This window comes from Cynoglossus semilaevis, chromosome 9 (genome assembly GCF_000523025.1).
Source record: "Cynoglossus semilaevis isolate Cse_v1.0 chromosome 9, Cse_v1.0, whole genome shotgun sequence".
NCBI lineage: Eukaryota > Metazoa > Chordata > Actinopteri > Pleuronectiformes > Cynoglossidae > Cynoglossus > Cynoglossus semilaevis.
Window position 1 is genome coordinate 8,534,438 of NC_024315.1, and position 21,423 is coordinate 8,555,860.

General features: G+C 41.6%; 1 protein-coding gene across 9 annotated transcripts in view; it reads right to left on the reverse strand.

The window, feature by feature from the left end:
- The window catches only part of adgrl3.1 (adhesion G protein-coupled receptor L3.1), a 107,906-nt gene that overhangs the window by 8,865 nt on the left and 77,618 nt on the right, over positions 1–21,423 (reverse strand). For all 9 annotated transcript variants that reach the window (XM_025058339.1, XM_017035263.2, XM_025058341.1 and 6 more), the window contains 9 exons: positions 19,361–19,544; positions 15,466–15,588; positions 15,136–15,341; positions 13,078–13,254; positions 11,695–11,904; positions 6,356–6,576; positions 3,682–3,748; positions 2,439–2,530; positions 183–351 (listed from right to left, as the gene is read on the reverse strand). In XM_025058339.1, the coding sequence (XP_024914107.1) occupies positions 183–351; positions 2,439–2,530; positions 3,682–3,748; positions 6,356–6,576; positions 11,695–11,904; positions 13,078–13,254; positions 15,136–15,341; positions 15,466–15,588; positions 19,361–19,544 (1,449 nt within the window). The remainder of the gene's footprint in view (positions 1–182; positions 352–2,438; positions 2,531–3,681; positions 3,749–6,355; positions 6,577–11,694; positions 11,905–13,077; positions 13,255–15,135; positions 15,342–15,465; positions 15,589–19,360; positions 19,545–21,423) is intronic.

The window sequence follows — 21,423 nt, forward strand, 5'->3', positions numbered from 1 at the left end:
ACAGGAGTTCAGCAGCCACTCCACCAGCTGAGTGACCAATCAATTCTGTGTCAGCTCCGCAGATATTTTTGGTGTTCTTGTCGATCAGTACTAGTGTGTGTGTGTGTGTGTGTGTTTGTCCGTGCCTACCCGGACAATGCTGTCTGCCTATTTCTGTCCCGCCTTGTCTCTGCATGTCTCACCTTCTTCTGCAGTATGCAGTGGAAGATGAAGATAAACATCCCCTGTAGAGAGTTGAAGATGGTGAAGAGGTACGCCATGATGACCGTGCTCTCATTGATATACATCAGCCCGAAGGCCCACGTCAGGCCCAGCAGGCACAGCAGGGCGATGGCCCCAATAACCCAGGACCTATAAACACAACATGCAGACAATGAATCATTCAAAAGAAAAGTATCGCAGGAACAAGAATCTGAAATTACTTTCTTCCTCCCAGGACCACGAGGTTATTCCTCCAAGTCTGGTGCGCATGTTGTTATGTATTTAATTCCAAGCCCTGACACTGGGGGCATAAGAACACAGAAACTGGGATGGGTTGCCTAAAAGAATTACACTTTTATGGTAGCGGCAAAAAGTAAATCGGTTTGCTAATTCAGAGACCATATCAAGAGGAGAGAGGAGGTTAAATCGAGCCAATCTCAGCCTCCAGATTCTGGAAAGTGAAGGATATTAAAGTATATCCCAGATAGAGCCAAGTTCTGTCAATCACAGCCATGGCAGAGGGTAATACATGTTTTTACAGGAAGTAGCCAGCCTTCAAGTCTTTCTGTAAATGTGATGATAACATTTTAGAGGAACTCAGTTTTATTTCCGAGGCTGCAAAAAGGAAACGAGCCATAAAGGGCAAATGTCAAACATTTGGAGACAGTCAATGCAGTTTTTCTAAGTTCTTGTCTTGGCTTGAGCGTGAACATTAAACTGGTTTAACTAGGTAGTGAGTGGACAGACATTACAGTCATTATTAATGACATTTAGGTGTAAACTGTCTGTCGAAGCCATGACGATCTCTGTTCATTTGATGTGATTCTCTCACAGGTGAGATTTGACGGCAAAGTTAAAAAAAAAAGGAAATCAAGGAAAAACTCCAGAAGAGACATGAAAGATAACAGAAAGGAAAAAAAAACCACAGAGTGAGTGGGACGGAGGTGATTGATTTGATGTTGCCCTCTGTGGCACCGTTCAGGCGAGACAGAACCTCCAATAAAGCTGGTCTGACGACCCTCTTCAATAAAGAGTATACTCATCCCTCCAGATTCCACCGCTCCATTCCAGCTCTCCCTCCAGTGCTCCCTGGAGCCAGAGTTTCTCTCTCTTAACTCCGTGTCCCCACATTTACATCTCACCATTGTGATATTTCAAAGGCACGCTGGCTGTGTTTGATGCAGAAACTAAGAAATCACACTTGAACCGGTGATCAATTTTACAAGGCAGGTTAATGGTTCATTAAGACATTAGAAAAGTGTTCTTATGGGGGTATTAGGGGGATTTAATGGCAAACAAACTAGTTAAAATATTTTTTAGAAAGAGGTGAAGAGTGAACACATGATTTTGACAGTGACAGATTTAAGATGTATTCAGTCTCTGAACCAACGTGGGCAAAAAAAAAAAAAAAAAAAGCCCAAAACAAACAAAAACCCAGAAAACCTGGTGAAATATGAAGAGATTGGTTTCTAAATGGTTCTGTTATAATATTATCTGGATTCTTGATTAGATTCCTTCTGCAACAGTGGAGCCGAGTTGGACTGCTTTTATCTGAGGGTCAGTGTCGCTCAGCACCACAGCGAACGCTTCAAACTGCTCTCATTAAAGATTAATTGGCAGAAATCTGTTGAAATGATATGGCAGATGATTAATGTCACCATTGTGAGTCAAATATTTTACATTTGGAGCCGAGCTCCAGTAAGACGTCCATCTCTCTCGGCCACGTTTGAACTTAACTACCTCTTTAGTCTCCGGCTGCACTGAAGACTGAAATGATACGTTTCTGATCAGTGTGGCTCAGAAGCCGGCTCTTTGGTTCTCTTTAAGCATGAGATTCTGTCTGTGCAATGATCTAACAGAGAGCGACACGGCCGATCCTGAGAGGAGAGTAAAAACTAAAAAGATTTCAGATCTAACAGGCTTAAAAATAAGCTCCTGGACAAAAGAAGTGACGTCGTCAGAGGACGATAACTGAAGTTAAAAATGTTAAAGTAAGAGTCAGGCTAACTGCTCACTGCTTCTTGTTGTGAATCCTACGACCGCGGCTCCAGCCACAAACTGTAATTATTCTACACACAGCGTCATCCGTCTTTCCATCTTGACAGTAAAAAGATTAAGCGTATTTGTCCAAATGTCAAATAACTCATTGAACAAAACCGACACGTGTAGCGACTATCACACCATCTCGCCGCCGTGGTTTGCTTGGAGCGCAGCAGCAGCTCACACATGCTTCTTACTTGATGTTGTCCAGACAGCCAGAGTCTGGTTTGAGGATGGCCGTATGATGGAACATCTTGTAAAGGGCGATGCCGAGGAAGATAACATTCAGCTGAAACACACAACAACAACAACAACAACAACAACACACAAACACCAGTTAATATTTAGCAGTGATGGGTCTAATTAAACTCACACTGTCGTCACCACAGTCCACTTAAACACAGTGCTTTCCATTTCAGTTTCCCATCCAGTGGTAATTGGCTGGGGGACAATTTTGAGCTCACAATCAACATCCCTATATGTGCCCCAAATACTGCAGCCTGAGCGTCGGAGAAATACAGCAGTCACTCCAGGCAGAGAGGATCATTGCCTTAATAAAAATCCAATTCTAGGTTGGCGTCTCCTGGCCCACCTTAAGCTTACATAAGGTTTAATAATAACTCATCTGGGGTGTTTTGTTGGAGGTACTGAGATATATATACGGTACTGATGGGTGTTGCATCATAACGGTGCAGTCCCACTTGCATAACTTCAACTTACAGCCCCAGTTAAGTCTGTGATAGTGTGGCTGACATTTCTAAAATGAGCACTGAACATAAATGTACATGCTGACATTCAAACTAATTGGGAACATGTTCCATTCCTTTCATTCTACCTTCCTCAAAAACCTATCCTACAGACTGTTCCGTTTCACAGGTAAATAATAAGGCTGGTTCTGGTACCGATGCCCAATTCCTTCTCTAACTTTGTTCTAGAACTTTTAACTAGCCACAATTAGTTTGTGCTCATTCTTTGACCAAGGGATGGAAAATGAGCCATTCTCCTAAACTCACTGCACACTGATACGTGTGTACTGTATAAGAGAATGTAGGTAGTATTTTAGGTCTAGACTGATGTCATGATTTGGACAGTTGTCTGATTTTAATGACTTAAACATTAAAACACGTCAGTCGGGCGTCTAGAAAGAATAGATTTTTAATTAAATTGATGATTGGTCTTAGTCGATCTTTTTACTTATATTTTTAAGCTCACAGTGATTGAAGTTTTGTTTATTTTGTTTATTCTGTGTGGAAGACTAATACCAATAAAACAATAATAATATAATTTGTCTTAGAACTTTTTGATCCTCCTCTCTATACAATTTATCACTATTAGTCTTCGCTGTATGAAGAATTCAAGTGAGAGAATTTAATGAATAACAGGGGGAACACTCTGTCCCACTGTACACGTAGTACTATGATAAATAAGTACGTATCTTACCATTATAATGAGGGTTGCAGGACCAATAAAACTCCAGATAAAATATGTATCCAGACGCAGCCAGCACCTAGAGTGTCAGAGAGAGGGAGGGAGAGAGAGAGAGCATAAATGAGCAACAGGGAGGAAGAGGGTTCCAAGCACATTGTGTTGTACAAGGAAGGCATAAGAACAGGGGAGAGGGAAGACACATGGGGATTAAAAACATGCTCCACTCCAAGGATGCTTTGAGCAAGGATTTACCTTCAAAGGACAAAGGATGCATCACGGTGTCTCTCACACAGATAGAAAGAAAAAGAAAATAAAGCTAACCGTTACATGTACATCACATGCATCAGAACAGAGGGAGGAGAAAGGGATTGGTGGTGAGAGTCAAAGAGTTAAGGAGGTGCAGAACAGCAGATGCAGGATGACGAAAATACAGCTCAACGTATCCACACCATTCCATATAGTACATCAGACACAGACAGCCACGGGGCGAGCACCTGCGATAAATAAACCCTTATTTCCCCCGGAGGACACAGATATACGACACTGTCGCATCCTGCAAAAATATGACATGACTGTGTTCGTTTTCATATTGACTTATGGATGCAGGCTCTCGTACAGGCTATTTATGGAGGCAGGGAGTGGCTGTGAAGAGGTTAAAGAAGAGGGTGTACACACACACTCACACACACACACATACCTAAACTGTAGGACACTGACAGAAAAAACAATTCCTTGACACAAGTCGACTTCCCCCGGGAAGAGTTGAAAAGTTGATTTTCTTTTTCTTCTGGGTGACAACACACTGTTTACCTCTGATTATTTTAACCAATAGTCATAATCACTTTATACAATGGGCAGTAGCTCAAGAACCCACCAAGCAGCCCATCATTGGTGACAGGCACTAGGAAGGAAAACATGAGCAAAGGATCACCGTGGAGACGGAGTCCTGGAGGATGAGTAAAGGTTGACTCAAGACGTGAACATCTCACTGGGAGTGCAGGTTTAGCATCATTAGGTCATACCATCCTGCTATATGCTAGAATATATTTCTGCCAGACATATCAATCACAGTGTGCATATGTCCCAAACTGCCCCCCCCACTGGGGTCAGACCCAGAGGGTCGCATAAAAAAAAAAAAAACGGGTCCAGAGAAAAAAGGCTGGGGTAAAACGGCCAACTGATTCATGACCAGTCGCCTCTGAATTATTAATCTTTCAATTTCCAGCACATTAGAGAGCCCTCCATTACTGGTCTTTGACTGTGTCACTGTAGTCTCCATTAGGGCCCTCTCACTAAGTCATAGCCACCTTCATTATAGGAATGTGAAAGAGACTTAGTGCCACTGGCTAATATGAGGGAACACGGGGTGCATTTGGTGTCAAGGTGACACAGAGGGGATGGCATGTGATATTTGCAGCAGTTTTGTTTCAACGTGCACTGTCAAACCTTAAAAGGAAGTTTCATTTTCAAGGCCAGGCTGATGAATGAGCCTGTTTGTGAGATTTTGTTTGACACGACACGTATTTTGCAGTGGAAACAGTCGATCGGTGTCGTTGGTCTGATTGGCTCTGACGTCACTGGTTTAAAATCTTTTACTTCTTTTTTTTTTTCCTCAAACAGCGCTATTGTCTCCACCAGGCTAATGGCAGCCTGGTTATTCATCCAGAGCATGGCGTTCAGACACTCATGTTTTAATGATCTTTCCACAATGAAATATTGATCTAAGTGCCTAAACCCTTGCCTCGTCTCCCGACCTCTCTGAGGTGATGTGTAGCTGGAGCGACGCTGCAACAGTAGCTTTTAATCTACAAAATGAGTAACGAAGAAGAGCGTAGTCGAGCCGTGAATCATTTAACACTCCTATAGTGTGCCGTCATTGCCCACATTCTATATGGAGACACTCAACGATTAATAGGGGATATTTTTTGCAACACTCCATATGTTTTCATAAAGTAACAGGACAGAGCACAGGCAGCTCAGGAACACAGGAATAGGAATGTGGCCTTTTTCATGGCTTCTCTTGAGTGTCGCAGCATGAACAGGTTGACCGGTCATGCATGTGAAACTGTTATACAGTAACGTTCACTACACTGTAATGTGGGTGGCCTGTATGTGCATAAACCTCATGTGAATAAGACGCTGGCTGGGCTCTCCTCATGTCTCAGTTGGACAAGTGGAGCATTATGAATGAGTTACCATGTGCTCTTAATGTATGTGCTCCCCCCCCCCCCCACAACCCCCCACCTGTGTTTTACTGCAGGAAAGTTAGCTTTTACACACACACACGGATGGATGTGCACAATCCGACAGATTATCCCACCACTCCAGTTTCACACATTGAATCACTTCTTCTCTGCCTCAGTCTGCTACAACAAGCAGCCCACTGGCCCCTTTTCTGCCACTTAAATCCCCCCCCCCCATATTCACACATTGTTACTGCTGCGCTCATGCAGACACGCAGTGCAACATCCTACCCTCTTTGCACCCACACTTCTCCTCAGACTCTCTCTCTTCTCTCAACAGACTCTCCAGACATGCCACAGCTTGTACCATCCTGGTGGCAGACACAACCAAATAGATAGCAGGTTCTCCCGCTCCCCCCCTCCTCCCTCCTCCCTCCCCCAGTCCCTCCCCCCTTCCCTTTTTCCTTCACGCCCCTCACTTTCCCCATCCCTGGCATCCTTACACTCGGTCAGTGCCGTAACTCCGGTAGTCCACCGCAGCGGAGACAGCCACTATGACAGCAGGTACTCCATATCCTGCCAGATAGAAGTACTTAGTCCTGGAGTGCTCACTCTCAAACACCTCCACCAGCATAATGTAGAGCTGCACCCCTTCCAGGAACATCCAAGTGAAGGCTGCCAAGAAGAAGAAATGGAGAAGGGCTGCAAAAACTGCACAGGCGATCTGTGGAGAGAAGGACAAGATGGAGAGGATTTAGAAACGCGACAATGTTACATACAATTACAGCGGGAAACGTTCATGTGGTGAACACACAGTTGATGAGGTTATGAGTCAGACATTTACATATCCACTTAGAGTTAACGAAGCTGGAATAGACAAGGGAAGGAGAAGATGAGTCAGAGCAGACAACAACGCAACTTTTCTAATGAGTTTTGGGAAAAAGTATAAAGTTGGTGATACATACGTATATATTTTAGTACCAGTGGTAAAGTGCTTCATACATAATTTTATTAGAACATATACAGTATAAATATAATTTGTTTTTTATGCACTTAAGCTGCTTCCTGTTTGGTGGCTGTTTTGAAGCCTTCTGCTGACTCATCGTTAAAACTCGGCCCATTTTTTTAAAGACACTCCGAAGAGTCATTTTTAGTTAATTTGAAGATTTAAAAAAGTGTGCCTGAGTCAACCACTGAAAAGAGAAAGAAAATGTTTGATTTTAATTTTTTTTTTCTGTTGGTGACCCCTGCTGTAGAGAAAGAAAATTTAGACAAAATGAATAAAACTGTAGTAAAAAAAGAAGAGGGAAATGTAATGTACTAATACTTTAAAATCAATACTTTTCAAAGTTTGGCAAAAGGCAGCAGAAACATTAGCTGGGGTAATTAAGGCTGGTGGTTTTTAATGCATCTGCTGGAGTGGAACTGTGTGATTTACAAAATGTATCTAATCAAAACACTGAATATTGTTTATTAAAAATATGGCTATGGTGATGGTAATTGAAGTAATCAAATTAGATTACAGCAATTTGTAGTTACCAGTGGTTTAGCAGACGCACAGGCTGTGAGGAAACGGATTTTAAAACACATGGGTGGCCAGGAAATAGGGATGGATAAAGAAAATATAGTTACGGAGGCAAATGATGCAAAAGTTTGAAAAAAATGGTGTGAGTCAAAATAACGCTTTTTGGCAGCATATAATTTAGATAAGACGTGAAGCTGCAGGAGAGAGTTTTCAAACCCAAAACTGGAGAATGAACATGTAAATATAAAAGAGAGAGAGGGAGTCCAGAGATGGAGGTGTGGGGGTGAAAAGTGATTTAGCGAGACATTTACAGCAATGTTCTAATCTAACGAGTTGCTCCTAAATTGCTGAATGGGAGTGTGAACAGACAGACTTCCGTAACGGAGGGGGGGTTCAGTGTGAGACAATTACCTAATGTCTGAAAGACAATGAGTTTAGGGGGCGAGGGAGTCACTTATTTCAATTTCTAATGATCACACAGTGTAGTTTGCACGCACACTTGTCCACACCCACTGACACACACGCACGTGCACACACACACACACAGGTAAAATAACTTACTGATTATGCAAAGTCATTTTCTTTCCCTGCTGGAATAACTGGCCTTACTGGCTGAGAGCTAAGTGGCATTGAAGATGTTAATGGAGGTCACAAATAGTCACGAGTAATTAACAGGAGGAAATCACACACCAGTGCAGCTGAATGCATTCAAACAGATCCCTCCAACACAAACACTTAAGAGACCAGGACAAATAGACAAACCTCAATGTCAATCCAACAGTTCATGTCTCTTCATTTCAGCCAAGCCTGTGTTCAAACACTAAAAACCCTGGGGTTCTTCCTGTGTAGCGTTCACACTGTAACTCTGCTCTGAACACTCTGGATGCAGTGAAAGGACAGAGATATCGAACCTTCTTCCACACAGATATGTACTTTAGATTCAACAACACTTCACATCAAGGTGACCTTGAAAATCCAAACTATAATAATATTAATATCCACGATCAGTGAAAATTCCACGTATTCTATCAAGACCACGATTGTTCATGTAGAACAATTCATCACCAGGTTTCATTACTGGGGTCACATTTACATACAATATGTTTGTCTCTGTGGATTTGTTTTGTTTTGCACATCACATCCATTGCATTTGCGCCTTATGTCTAGAAAGTCTAGAGAGATGGATGTGACACTGAAACACCAGTTCTGTATTTCTGTTCCATGTATTTGTGAAACGTGTAATTTGTATCAAATATATATATGTATAAAAGATACAATGTTTAAACACAAACTTTTTTTTCTTTGGAATTAAAGTGTATTTAAAAAAGTAGTAAACTACCTAGTACTGACCTAGTAGTACATTTGTGCTAATGACCTTTAGGGCGTGTTGTAAGTGTTAAAGAGAATAGAATATGAACATTTCATAAAATGTTTAAATACTCTACTTTCATATTATAGTGCAAACAGATGTGTTTTTTTATTATAAAAAAATCATAATCATATACTGTATATATATATATATATATTTTTATTTTATTACCTCAAGGGCAAAATAATTTTTGTCATCGTAGGCCACATGTGAGGGGTTCACAGTCCACATGTGGGACCCAGGCCAGGAGTTTAACACCACTGCTTTACATGTTTAACAATGTAAGACTTCAGCTGATGTTTATTACCTCGCAAAATGTTGTTGGCTGATTGAGTTACTGTGAAGGAGGACACAACATTTACTGCTAATTTACTGCGAGCTTTCATTAACATGTATGGAGAACACCGAGGCCTGGACTTTTACTTAGTTCTAAACCCACGTAAAAGTGAAGCGTGCCATTAACACATGGGTTGGTTTGTTTATTGCAGCAGTTGATGAGGTCTTTTCCTGTACAGCTTAAAATTTTATTGCTGTTTTTCCTCCTCTACCATCATGCGCTGTAAAAGCCAAGCATGGTTCCAGTTGAGGTAATGCATCATTGATTTTAATAGAAGGTTTCTGTTTGCCAACGTTGGAAGTTGTGTGAGGGGAAACAGTGAAAATGACCAATTAGGCAATAAATGGTAGTTTCATGTCCATTTGGAGAAGCAGCGTGCGCTAAACCTTTTCTGTCCGTTGATATTAAAGAACATCAGAGCCAATAAACCTCATGTGTGGCCTTAAGTGGTCGGAGCAAAGTGATACGTAGGTAAAAGAACGTACAGTTGACGCTGAAGAAATCCTCCGTACGCTGCGTGACAGTTTGATGCGTGTGAGGACACACAGCCGTGCACAGTGACCTAGAATAAAACCCAAGGTTGTTCTGAATGTCAAACAACATTACTTGACCTGTCAGAACCCCTGCACATGACCTTGACCTGACCTGTCAGAACCCCTGCACATGACCTGCTTGTAACCACAGTGTAAACCAGTGGGGGCCTCTAGGGGGAGCCTCGGAAAATTGGAGGGAAGGTAAGAAAAAAAAAGGACAATAAAAAAATCCAATTATCTTTTTATCTTTTTTTTTATAACCAGTTGTCCTAAACATGGAGCATGTAAACTGTCATAACCGACAAAAACCTGAACGCATTTTGTTTTTGTAGAGTTGGTGGATTTAGTCATGACTGTGCATCTTCACACAGTCTGCTAGAACATGTCAAGAGTTTCTTTTAAAACTCCGGTGGATCTTCACACAGTCTGATAGAACATCAACGTCAAGAGTTTCTTTTAAAACTCCGGTGCAGCCATTGTCTTCAACGATATTAATCAGTCTACAGACTCCTCACCATTCTATTTGACACGTCGTGTCAGTCGGCTTGTCAGACTTATTTAAAGCTTTGCACTTGGTGAGGCTGCGCTGACGTGTCTGACCAGACGTGTCTGACCAGGAGTTGAAGCCTCTGCTGGAGGAGATGGTATTTTAAGCTGCTGTAGCGCAAGCAAATAAAAATAAGTGTAATCGATTATGTATTGGAGAAATGACTGTGGAGTTATTGGCTCTATGCCCATGGTTTAAAATGCATTAGATTCATCTCAACATTAATTAACACTTACACACACACACACACACACACACACACACACGTATTACCTGCTACTCTACCTCAGACCAGACTGAACTGATCAGATGCAGAACGAACCTACCTTCAGATCTTGTTTAATTACCTTTGAATTTTTTTTTTCACAACTGTGAGTATCACCTGCTACTGTTGCCGGAGGAAGAAATAAATCACTAATTGTAGACTGTAGCAGAGCTTTGAAGCCACAATGAATTCAAATATTATGACGAAAATAAGCGTACAGTAGAGTAGGGTTAACAAAAAAAAACACCTTTTCTACAAATCCTACAAAGTATTATATAATTCATATACAGGTGGTGGGAGAGGGGAGAACGGTAGCCAAGCTATCATGTGTGATAGACGACCTGTCCCACCCCCTGCAGGATACCATCACTGAACTGGGCAGCTCCTCCAGCAGCAGACTGAAACAGACAGAATGCCTGAAGGAGCGGTGCAGAGGTGGTTTCTGCCAGCTGCTGTCAGACTGTACGCTCAGACCGTGTAACTAGCATTACCTCATGTAACAACAACAACATGTGTAATATCTCCACCTTCATGTGCAATATCGCTCAACTGCTCAATTACTTTGTTACGGTGAAAATCCTAATATGTAAAAAGTAGATTGTCATTATTCACAGTCTTTGTTTTTCTGTATTATTATTAATATTATTATTATCTGAATAATATAATTTATGTATTATCTCAACTGCAATATTTCAAAGTAACCTTCAAACTGGGCAGTATATTGTTCAGATAGGAGAAGAAATGTCAAACTGATATCTTTATTTCTATAGCACTCTGCTATATTTCACTCTTGTATTTACTCTAAGGCTGTCAACACTGTGAATATCCCAGACAAAAGACTTCTTAATCTTAATCTTAATCTTAAATCTCAACGACAGAAACGAATGATTTGGTAAATGGCATGAATATAAATTCAGGTGTTTTTATCCATGTCGCCATGATTACTGTGAGTCAGAGGTACGCAGTAAGTAGATTGTTAAAAGTATTTGTAAGTACATCACTTTGGCCCAGTCATTTGAATAGCAGCTCCCAAGCCAAAAATGTACGGACACCCCTGCTGTTAGTCGACTGACGGCAAGTTAGTAAACACCCCACACTTTGTTCTGCCAGAAATACAGTGCCTTTTATCATTGGGCAATCATGCCAGGCCTGGAGCAGCACAGTGTGAATAATGTGTCTCATTTTGAAAAGAACCCCGTGAGCGGAAAAAGTTTTCCCCTCTATTATGTCTATTTCACTCAAATTTCCTTTGCTACATGTATTTACCGGCTGGTCTGCCCGGTTGATCCCGACCAGGAAGAGCGACTCAGCGATGAAAAGGCTGATGCACAGGTTCTTGTGGATGGTGTTGCGGTCACTCTGCAGCCCACGGAAGAAGCAGAAGGTGAAGATGCAGATAAGCAAACACACCAGGGACAACAGGATGCCCACCCAGGTGATCACATCCAGGAGCAGGTCGTGCATGCTGTCTGCTTTCTGTGGGAAAACACACAAAATGGGAGAACGTGACTCAGCGGCTTCTAGAGTTGCATCATTTCCGTCGTCTGAAACAGCTGAAACTAATTGCTGTAAAGTGGTTGTACGTCGCCGAGTGTTCAGGGCCACGACTTCACGCCGGGGTGCACAGCTGTGCTGCTTCTATCCATCAGTGTCCCACGACCTGGCAGCAGAGGCATTGTTCAACATCGCCCCCTGTGATGGATCTACTGCTCAAATCCTCACACTATATTCTCCCACAGTCATCGGGCTGCTTGTGACCATGACCTCTTTAGAAGTTACACACGTCATCTGGCCCAGAGGAAGAGACTGAGCTGCATTTCATCATCCAGACGTATAAGAGTGGATGTGTGAAAAGGAACCAAGTAATGATGTAATGATAATAATAACAGTATTAATAATAACAGTAAAGTAATGATAACAAAGGCGCAGACAGAAAAAGTACTAATCTCACACGCAGTGGGACAAAAATGCTTTTTATCCACATCCCACACAGGCTTATGAAATGAAATACCTTCTACGCACCCAAAATAGACTTCATTTGTGCCAAATCAAACGTATAAATCTGTTTTTGGTATCATCTAGGTTTTAAACGTGCCTGTAATGTATGTATTTACTCATTTATCTCCTACTGTTTAATCCCTGTTATGGCTGCCAGGAGCATGAAGTTTCTCCTTGATGACATTGGACTAGAGCTGGGATTCCCAAAGTGTGGTGCGTGGCCCCCTGGGGTGAGCGAGATAAAAAAAGTGATGGCTGTTTGTGTTTTTTTTTTAATTCATATTTTTCTAAACAATAAAGACGTGTAAATAAAGATTTTCCTGAGAAGATGTCATGTTTATTCTAGGGCTGTGAAAATGAACTTTCAGTAACATCCTGATAGTTACCACCATCAGGATGCACGATAAAGAATCCACCAAATGTATGACATAAAATGTTATTCATATTTATTATTCATATTAATGAATTAATGAATCCTCAGCTACCCTGCGGTTAAGAGTTTGACAGCCATGGTGTATTATCATTCTACTTTTCTGCTGATCTGCTTTATCAGCTAGCACTTGCACAACGACGAAGACTGACGCCTTCGACATTGTTCCTCCCACAGCGACTGTCTGTGTGTCTGGCAAATCAGAAGTACTGCGTGCCTACCTTGACCTCCACATGGGCCATGAGCACCGCAAAGCTGGTGAGGTGTGTGCAGGAGCAGCTGGTGTGTGTACGATTGGTGGCCAGCAGACGACAGTCCTGTGTGGACCAGAATCCCATCATGGTGCGTTTGGAATAACTCCAGAAGGAACAGTTGGGATTGAAATTTTCTTCCGAATGCTGTGAGAGGAGAGTCGAAGAGAGAGAGAGACAGAGAGAGGGAGAGAGAGTGAAACATTGGGACAACATAGATGGAGAGTCACAGAGTAAAAACACCAAAAAAAAAAAAAAAAAAAAATGCAAGAGGAATGGGAGGAAAAGCACAGAGAACAGACACTTAGTCACGGAGAGGTAGGTGGTAGAATCATGAAACGACAAGTGTGCCAGAAAAAGTGAGAAAATGGTGTGAAGAATTGTTTGGCAAGAGGACGGAAAGGAGGAAATACAGACACAACAAGAAAACAACAAACAGAAGGGACAGAACGAGGGATCAACAAACAAACACCGAGCCACTGTCGCAGGAGGCGACGGCGTTGGGTCCGTTCTTGTCATCAGAGTTTGTGAGTGTAGGAGTTGCATGTGTTGTGTAAACTGCTGAAAGTCTGCGAGTTGTGCGTGAGAAGATATCTCTAAATGAGCAAATGCAACTGCGAGGACTTTGTTTGCAGTCAACAGGTTGGATTACTAATAAGATCAGACTGTGGCAATAAAGAAATCCAAAATAAAAGGTGCAAAGACGACCAGAGGACTTGTATTAAAAATAACTGTGCTTTTAGCTTTAATCAGTGTGTGGTGGTTTATATGGCTTTTTAGATGGAGAGAAAATCAGCCGAGTTTAGACCCCGTCACATCTTGTCAAAGAAAGTCACAGATCCTGAAAAACTTGGAAAACTTTCCCACTTTTAATGCTTAAGAGAAATGACAAGCACTTCACTGTGTTCTTTTCAAGCTGTGCTGATTGTGGTTTATTCACGTCTGGGACTAAGAAGCATGAGTCATTGTCACGGCTAACTCTACTCCTGTTTTTAAGCAAAACACGACATGAACAGTTTGCTGTCGTTCATGGCTCTGGTGATTAGATGTTATCAAGTGACGAGGCCGAGATACTGCTGCCACCAGTGAACTTACAGTATGTCCATGAATAAATCCTCGCACCAGTGAAACTGTCACTTTTGTTATTCCCTTTTTTATTGGATTACACACAGCTTTGGCCACAGTGGAACTGTTCAAAGGACCGGAGGTGAAGCTGCAGGTGGCAGAGTTAAAGCTGCAGAGATTTTTAGAGTCGATCAAAAATGAGCAGAAGAAAGGAACGACCAAGTTTACACAGTGGAGAGAGAAAGTTTGAGAAGTGAGGTAGAGATGGTTTAGACTACTGATTCTTAATCATGGGGCCGCAAACCAAACCTGAGAGTCGGCGAAAACTTTCAGTGTTTCACCTGTGGGCTGTGGGACTGCAGAGGTTATCAACTGAAGACACTCATAGGGCTAAAGTTCAATTTACACTTGGTTTCAATTTTATTTTCCTAAGCTTTTACCTTTTTTATTGATTAATGTATATATATGTATAATTTTGCTAATCTTTATTATAAGTAAAATCTCTATATCTTTTTTAATTAAAAAGCCTGTCTTGATCGTGTCTTGTGTCAGGAATCATCAGTCTGTGGTCGGTGGTTGGTTGGTGGTGCAGGTTTATAAACACATGTTTAATAAATGTCTTTGTGATGATCCCATTTTATCATGTTGTTTTATTTGACGTTTTTACTCGTCAAACCAAAGGTGCATTCCGTTTATTATTGGATACAAATCAAACTGTGAGTGAGGTCAACTAAACCTGTGCTGTACAGGGTTCATATTTAATGCCATACTTTGTACTATAACAAGAGTTACTGGAAACATGGATGTATAAAGAAGACATCAGTGAGGATTCATGAATGTGGTAAAGAGCTACATGATGACGGTGGAACAGTGACTGACGCCCCTGAAGGCAACTCAAAGACAGAGAAGATCGAGGCACTTGTTTTTTTTTATTGGCCTCAAAACAGAGAGTGTGTCTCTCACCTGCAGGTGTTTGACAGTGAAGACCACCGGCTCAGACAGGTAAACCTTGTTGCTCTCCTTGTTAATGGATGCAGTGATAACCGGTGAATTGACAATGACGGAGTAGTTGGGGTAGACCGCATCGCTGCCCAATCGAACACTTGCGTTCTCCGTGGACAAGTACAAACCCAGGTTCCTGTACAGGACAAAGGCCATCCTGATCTCACCTGCGTGAAGACACACAAGTAACAGGGACAAACACTCGGTAACCTGAGCCGCCATGACGGATGATACTGAGCAGCAGCGGATGTGAGCGTGGTGGAGGAAGACAATGTCACATCTCACTCCTACCATTTCTGCCGTGTTGTTTGAGAGTGCTGGCTGACAGCTGGATGGAGTTTCCATGTAGTTCTGACTGAGGGAATGTCAAGTCTGCCAGGTTTCCATCTGTGCTCAGCCTGGCCACTTCCAATTCTGAAACACAAACACACACACACACACGCCAGACACCCACTCCTGAGCATAGCAGAGATTTTTACAGCCAGACACTTATACTCCTGAGCATAGCAGAGATTTTTACATTATACTCCTGACAATAGCAGAGATTTTTACATTGATATTTGTTTTGTAGCCACCGTTTTGTAACAACACTGGCATAAAATCCCGACGGATGATGAACAAGAACAAAGACGTGGCTAAAAACTGACACACGTCAGAGTAAAATGATTTGGATTTTCAGGTCTCCATCCAACGACCCTTCAGTCAATCGCTCCGACTCATCGATGTATATAATCCTGTACATCTCTGGTATTTTTGGAGTCTAATTTCACCAGTCTGGATCGTTTGTGATTGCAGCTGTATAATGTATGAGAGACATTTTCTAATTAAAGACTAATTATACCTTTTGTGCATTGCTATTCTGCCGCTTCCGAGTGATTTGGTGATTATGACAGTGCTTGTTGTGGAAACAGCTTGCGGTTAAAATACAAAATGACAAAAAAAACAAAAAACAAACCAAGGACACGATTCTTTGGAATTTGAAAGGGAATACAGTTGGGCTGAAGAGGAGGTCGATGAAAGAATACGGAGGTAAGGAGGTCAGGGAGGAATGCAGAGAAGAGGAGGGGAAGGAAAGGATGTGAAACAAGGAGAGGAAGAGAGTGATGAAGAGTTCATGGACCGACAGAGGAAGGGGAGGAATTCAGAGTAATGATGAATAAAACTGAGTTAAGACCACTAATCTGAACCCAAACCACAGACCAAACGGCAGTACTGTAGTACATGTACTGCAGTACTGTAGTACATGTACTGTAACACATCCATACTATATTCAACCAGGGTTAGTTTAGGACATGAAAACTGAAACCAATGCCAGAGATGATTCTCGATGATAATGAATACAATTACAGACATACACACGATTATATATTAGTACAAACACACACACACACACGCGCAGTGGCAGGGAATCAAAACACACTGAGTCTAAATTAATTAAAGAATCCTTGTCATGACAATTCTCATCCAAAGAAACACTGTTGTTCATTATCGTTATCACACACTCACGCTGCTACCGCTGTTATCGTGGAATCACTGATTTGGCTCTAATAATAACACTAATAATTCATCCCGCTGTTGCTGCACCACAAAGCCAGATGTTCAATCAAACACAAATCACCTGCTGTCTTTTATGGTATTGTTAAAAATGCTGTCGTCCTGTCGCCCTCCCAGGAACTTTAAAAAGAAAACGGCTCCTAGTGTACGTGCAGTGAGAGAGTGGAGCGATGAAATGGAGCAAAGGAACCAGAGAAAGATGAGAGGCGGCGTTGGACAAGTTATGAATAAAAAGGGAAAGATAATCACACTGGATCTGCCCACTGGATTAGCTGCAAGGGAAGATTAACGGCAAGAAAGGAGGCAGGCAGAGACAACATTTTCCACTTTTAGATGATTTCTAGTTTTTAAGTCCTTCAGAGATGCAGTCGCCTACATCTCGGTGATTGTTTATGTAACTATTTTTTTTTTGTGGCGCATTTAGAGGAGGGAGAGGAGAAACACTTGTCCGAAATTAGGTGAGGTAAAAAAGAGGACTTTGATAAGACTGTTCTCATAGTTGTTTTTCAGCGGTTTGAAACTAAAAAAGAATGATAGGAAGTGAAAAAAACAACTCAAAAAACAAAACACTCAGAGAATCCTTGTGACATCTCTCCATCGTGCAGTCTCATTTTCTCCTAATCAGCTTCAGTTTCTCCTCCTCATTTGTGACGGTTACCCAGTAACAGTCATGGCTGAATTAAAAAAATGTTTTTGTTTTAAACCTTAATGCAATTAAAGCAGGGAAGAAATCATGTGAGCCTCCTGCTGGGCTGGGCGTGAATAACACAGCCATCATTATCATTACACGAGTGAGCTATATAGGAATAAGAAGCAAAAAGAGGATTTATTTTTTTCTCTCCGCAGTTTCTACCTAAGTCAGAGGCTCAATAATGAGAGGATCAGTCAGAAGATGTGAGAAGATGATGGAAGGCAGAGAAACGGAGGCATGAGGGAGTGTGCATCTTTGTTTGGCTTAATTCCTCCTACAAGTGGAGGAAGGAAAAAAAGAAAGCAAAAATAAATAAAATATACTGTCTTAGAAGATGATACATGTGTGCGCTGGAGCCTCAAGGCCAGGCTCTTCCTGCATAATGTTAAATTAGGATTGGTCTCTGTGGATGTTATTCTTCAAACCCTCTCAGTATTTCACCATCATGATCTTTCCTTCACAGAAGGAATCATGCGTCGGCATCACGCAGCGAAGAACCGTGTACAAAGTACAGATAATGTTTGTGATTTCATTCTTTAAAAATGAGCAAATCTGAGAAAATATACCTTGAAGCATTTTTTACTTTCTTCGCCCCCACCACCAGATTTTGGTATTTTTTTTAATATATGTGATACAAATATATAATACACTTGATATGACATATATATGTGTCTAATCGTCCGTCTGTTTCTCCCTCTGCCCAGTGATGTTATTATGTGTGTTTTTTTTTGTTTTATAATACACTTGATATGACATATATATGTGTCTAATGTGTCGTCTGTTTCTCCCTCTGCCCCGTGATGTTATTATGTGTGTTTTTTTTTGTTTTTTTTTTTGCAGTTCATAAAGTAACTGCTACATTTATCGTGCGCCTCCTGACCACGTTGTTCTTTAGACTTCTTCTACTCCTTAGGTACTTTACAGTAAATTGGAATCCATTAATCTGTCTTTACAGTAAATTGGAATCCATTAATCCGAGGCCAAATATTGAAAATGTTGACCTTAATGTTCCACCACTCTAAATAATTTCAGGAGAAATACTGCAAATGTGAAAGGGTTTAGATTTTAATTCCCCAATTCAACACTGTATCCCTGCAACCATGTTTAAACCGACCTTGGCTCATTTATTAATATTCTTAAAAATGTATATTTGAATGATGAGATCAATAGAGAGCCATTCACAACTCCGATACCAGGGACATGCAACACATGATTTTCTTTTCAATAAACCGTGACAGCCTCTACCGTTTTACACTTGTTTATGACCTGTATTTATTTCTGATGAAACACTGACGGGGTCATGGCAATACCCTGTCGTTTCCGCTGTATGCTAACGGCCATTCACTCCAAATTTATCTCCATGACCCACTATTATGTGTGTGAGCTCATTTCCACCGTTGAGTGTGTGTTACTTTAATAAATCATCTTAAATCGCTCTGTGACTCTTCGTCAACATCTCTACTTTTCCTACTTAACGTCTCATCCCTGTTTCACGCACATGAACTGTTACAACATGTTACGACAGCGTTTTTACCCCTCAAGTGTGCGCTCTGTTTTAGTGCAGTGGCACGTGGAGGATAAAGTTATATTCTATGTTGCCAGAAAAGCAGATTACACACTTTGTCACTCGTTTGTAGAATGAAACATAGCTCTGAAGTGCTGTCTTCCTGCTGTCAACGCTGCCTCTTACTATGATATTACATCATGGTCTCAGATCTTTTGCAGTCTGCACCGATCGTACAAATATATATACTGTCGGTCGATAGAAATGTTCACTCCACTCCCAAAATGAAACATTTGAGCCAGCCATAACTTTTTGGTTCTGGTCTCCTGTAACAAATAGTTAAATGCCTTGCTCAAGGGGATCTCAACAGGCGTCTTGGCAGTTATAACATCCAGCAGTGCTTGAGAGTATAAAAACCAACCGAAAGTCATACTCACGGATATTGTCAGTGGTCTCCTGCACGGTGTCCGTTTTGAGGAGGTTGTCAGCTAACATAAAAGCTCCCGTCTCCACGGTGTCGAGCAGCAGCGTGGCTGAGTGCAGCTGCTCGCTGGTGGGCAGCTCTCTCCATGCAGCCTGGGCTCGTGGCTGGAGCAGATTATTCACCGTCTCCACCATCGCCTGTGGCAGCAGTACAAACACCAGGTCACATGAAAGAAGCTAATTCTAACCCTTAAATGGCTTTGATGATATTATTAAACACGATGCACACAGTGGAGGGAACCATGTTACTACAACGTGAACAAGTGTGGGCAGCAGTCCATGAGATGCAGCTGTAACACAGCGATGACTTTCAATTATATTTTTTTTTGATTCATCACCACAGACGACAAAAAAAAAAAAAAAAGAGATGCAAAGGCGGCCGTTTCCATGCAAAAGTAACAGGATTGAAGCGGCTGTTTCCATGCAAAAGTAACAGGATTGAAACCGAGATAGGAAAAAAAATTAATAACATGTTGGTGTGAAAGACATAAATCACAGATGGACCACGAACATGAAGCTAAATTAGCTGGCTGACTGTGATCTCCATGGCCATAAGTCTGCAAACCTGATGGAGTTACGTTTTTTTTTTTTTTTTTGTTAAAGTCTTATCTGTAAGTAGGAAAACTTGTGCTTCGGGTGTAGAGAGAAATTAGAGTTTTATCTGATACTGTCTGCTGGGTTATATCAGGCCTGCGGTTTTTAATCCAAAAATATTACCAAACTAAAAAAGAGAGGAGCTGGATCACATAGATGAAATGTTCTTTGTTAAACAATTCATATTTTGTCTCACATTCCTTTGTGCCTTTGAGAATTCACCTTCTTACTTTCAGACTGGCTACACACACACACACACTCACACACACACGTGTGGAAACCCTGAGAGAGATAAAGAAACAGAGAGAAAAGAAAGCCAGTTGATGTATGAGGAACAAGTGAAGAGAAGGAGAGCGATAAAGCAGTCCACAGAGTCCGAGGTGACAAGTGTCCACCGGGAACAAAAGGAGCGAAAAAGGAATGCACGTGCTATCATGTGCACACATCTAATGCTCGCCGTCTGACTGCCTATTTTCTGCCCAAGTGCACAATCGTCTTTAACATAGTTTATGCTTTCTGGCCTTGTTTACACTGAGTGGGGTCATTTTCTCATCAAAACTAGTGAAGAAGAAGAAGAAGAAGAAAAAAAAAAGATTGTTCCACGTGGACTGGATTTTCTCTACGGTCCGCTGAGAATTGTTCTAAAAAGGCAGGGAATTTAGAAGAGGAAAAAAGCCAAGCATGGCACTTTGTGCTGTGCTTATGCTCCAGGACAGAAATAAAAATAGAGTGACCAACATTTGGAACACCTCTGCATCTTTCAGGATCCCCCCGTCCATAGGTTTAATAACAAACGCTGCAGCTAATGTGTGCATAAGAACAGTGGGGCTCCTCTGTGTATCCACGTAGCAGCATGATGGACAACAGTGAGTGGACGCGGAGGGAGGGAAGCTGCCCGCCACAGCACTGTTACCACGGTGAGCGGGGACAATGAGGCAATCATTTCAACAGTTCTGAGCTGCAGGACAGAAATAAGACTAGATTTTAGCGTCAGAATTTTATCACCTGCCAGTCAAAGCAAGAAGTAGCAGCATTTACAGGTAAGTGAGCTGCAGTTCCCGGAGAAAATAATGATTCTTCAACGTGCTCCTTGCGTTGTCACATTTTCATCATTCATGAGATGAAGCTCAGAGACACGGCTTCTTATTTTTTCAGCTCATACCACAGGGGAGCTGCACCTATAGATTCAAATCATTTAGAGTTATTTTATAAGAAAGGAACCGTCGCCGGTGGTATCAAGCGGTCGTTTCACCAGGCGACTCAAAAATGTGTTAACCTGCAATTACCTTATAGACAAAGCAAAAATCTAAACTGAATGTTGAAGCAGCAGGAGAATTTTCCCCTGGCTTCCAGAGGACAAAAATACAGGAATAACAACACAGGCAAAACCTACTGGATTGGTTTCACTTGGAAAATAATAACG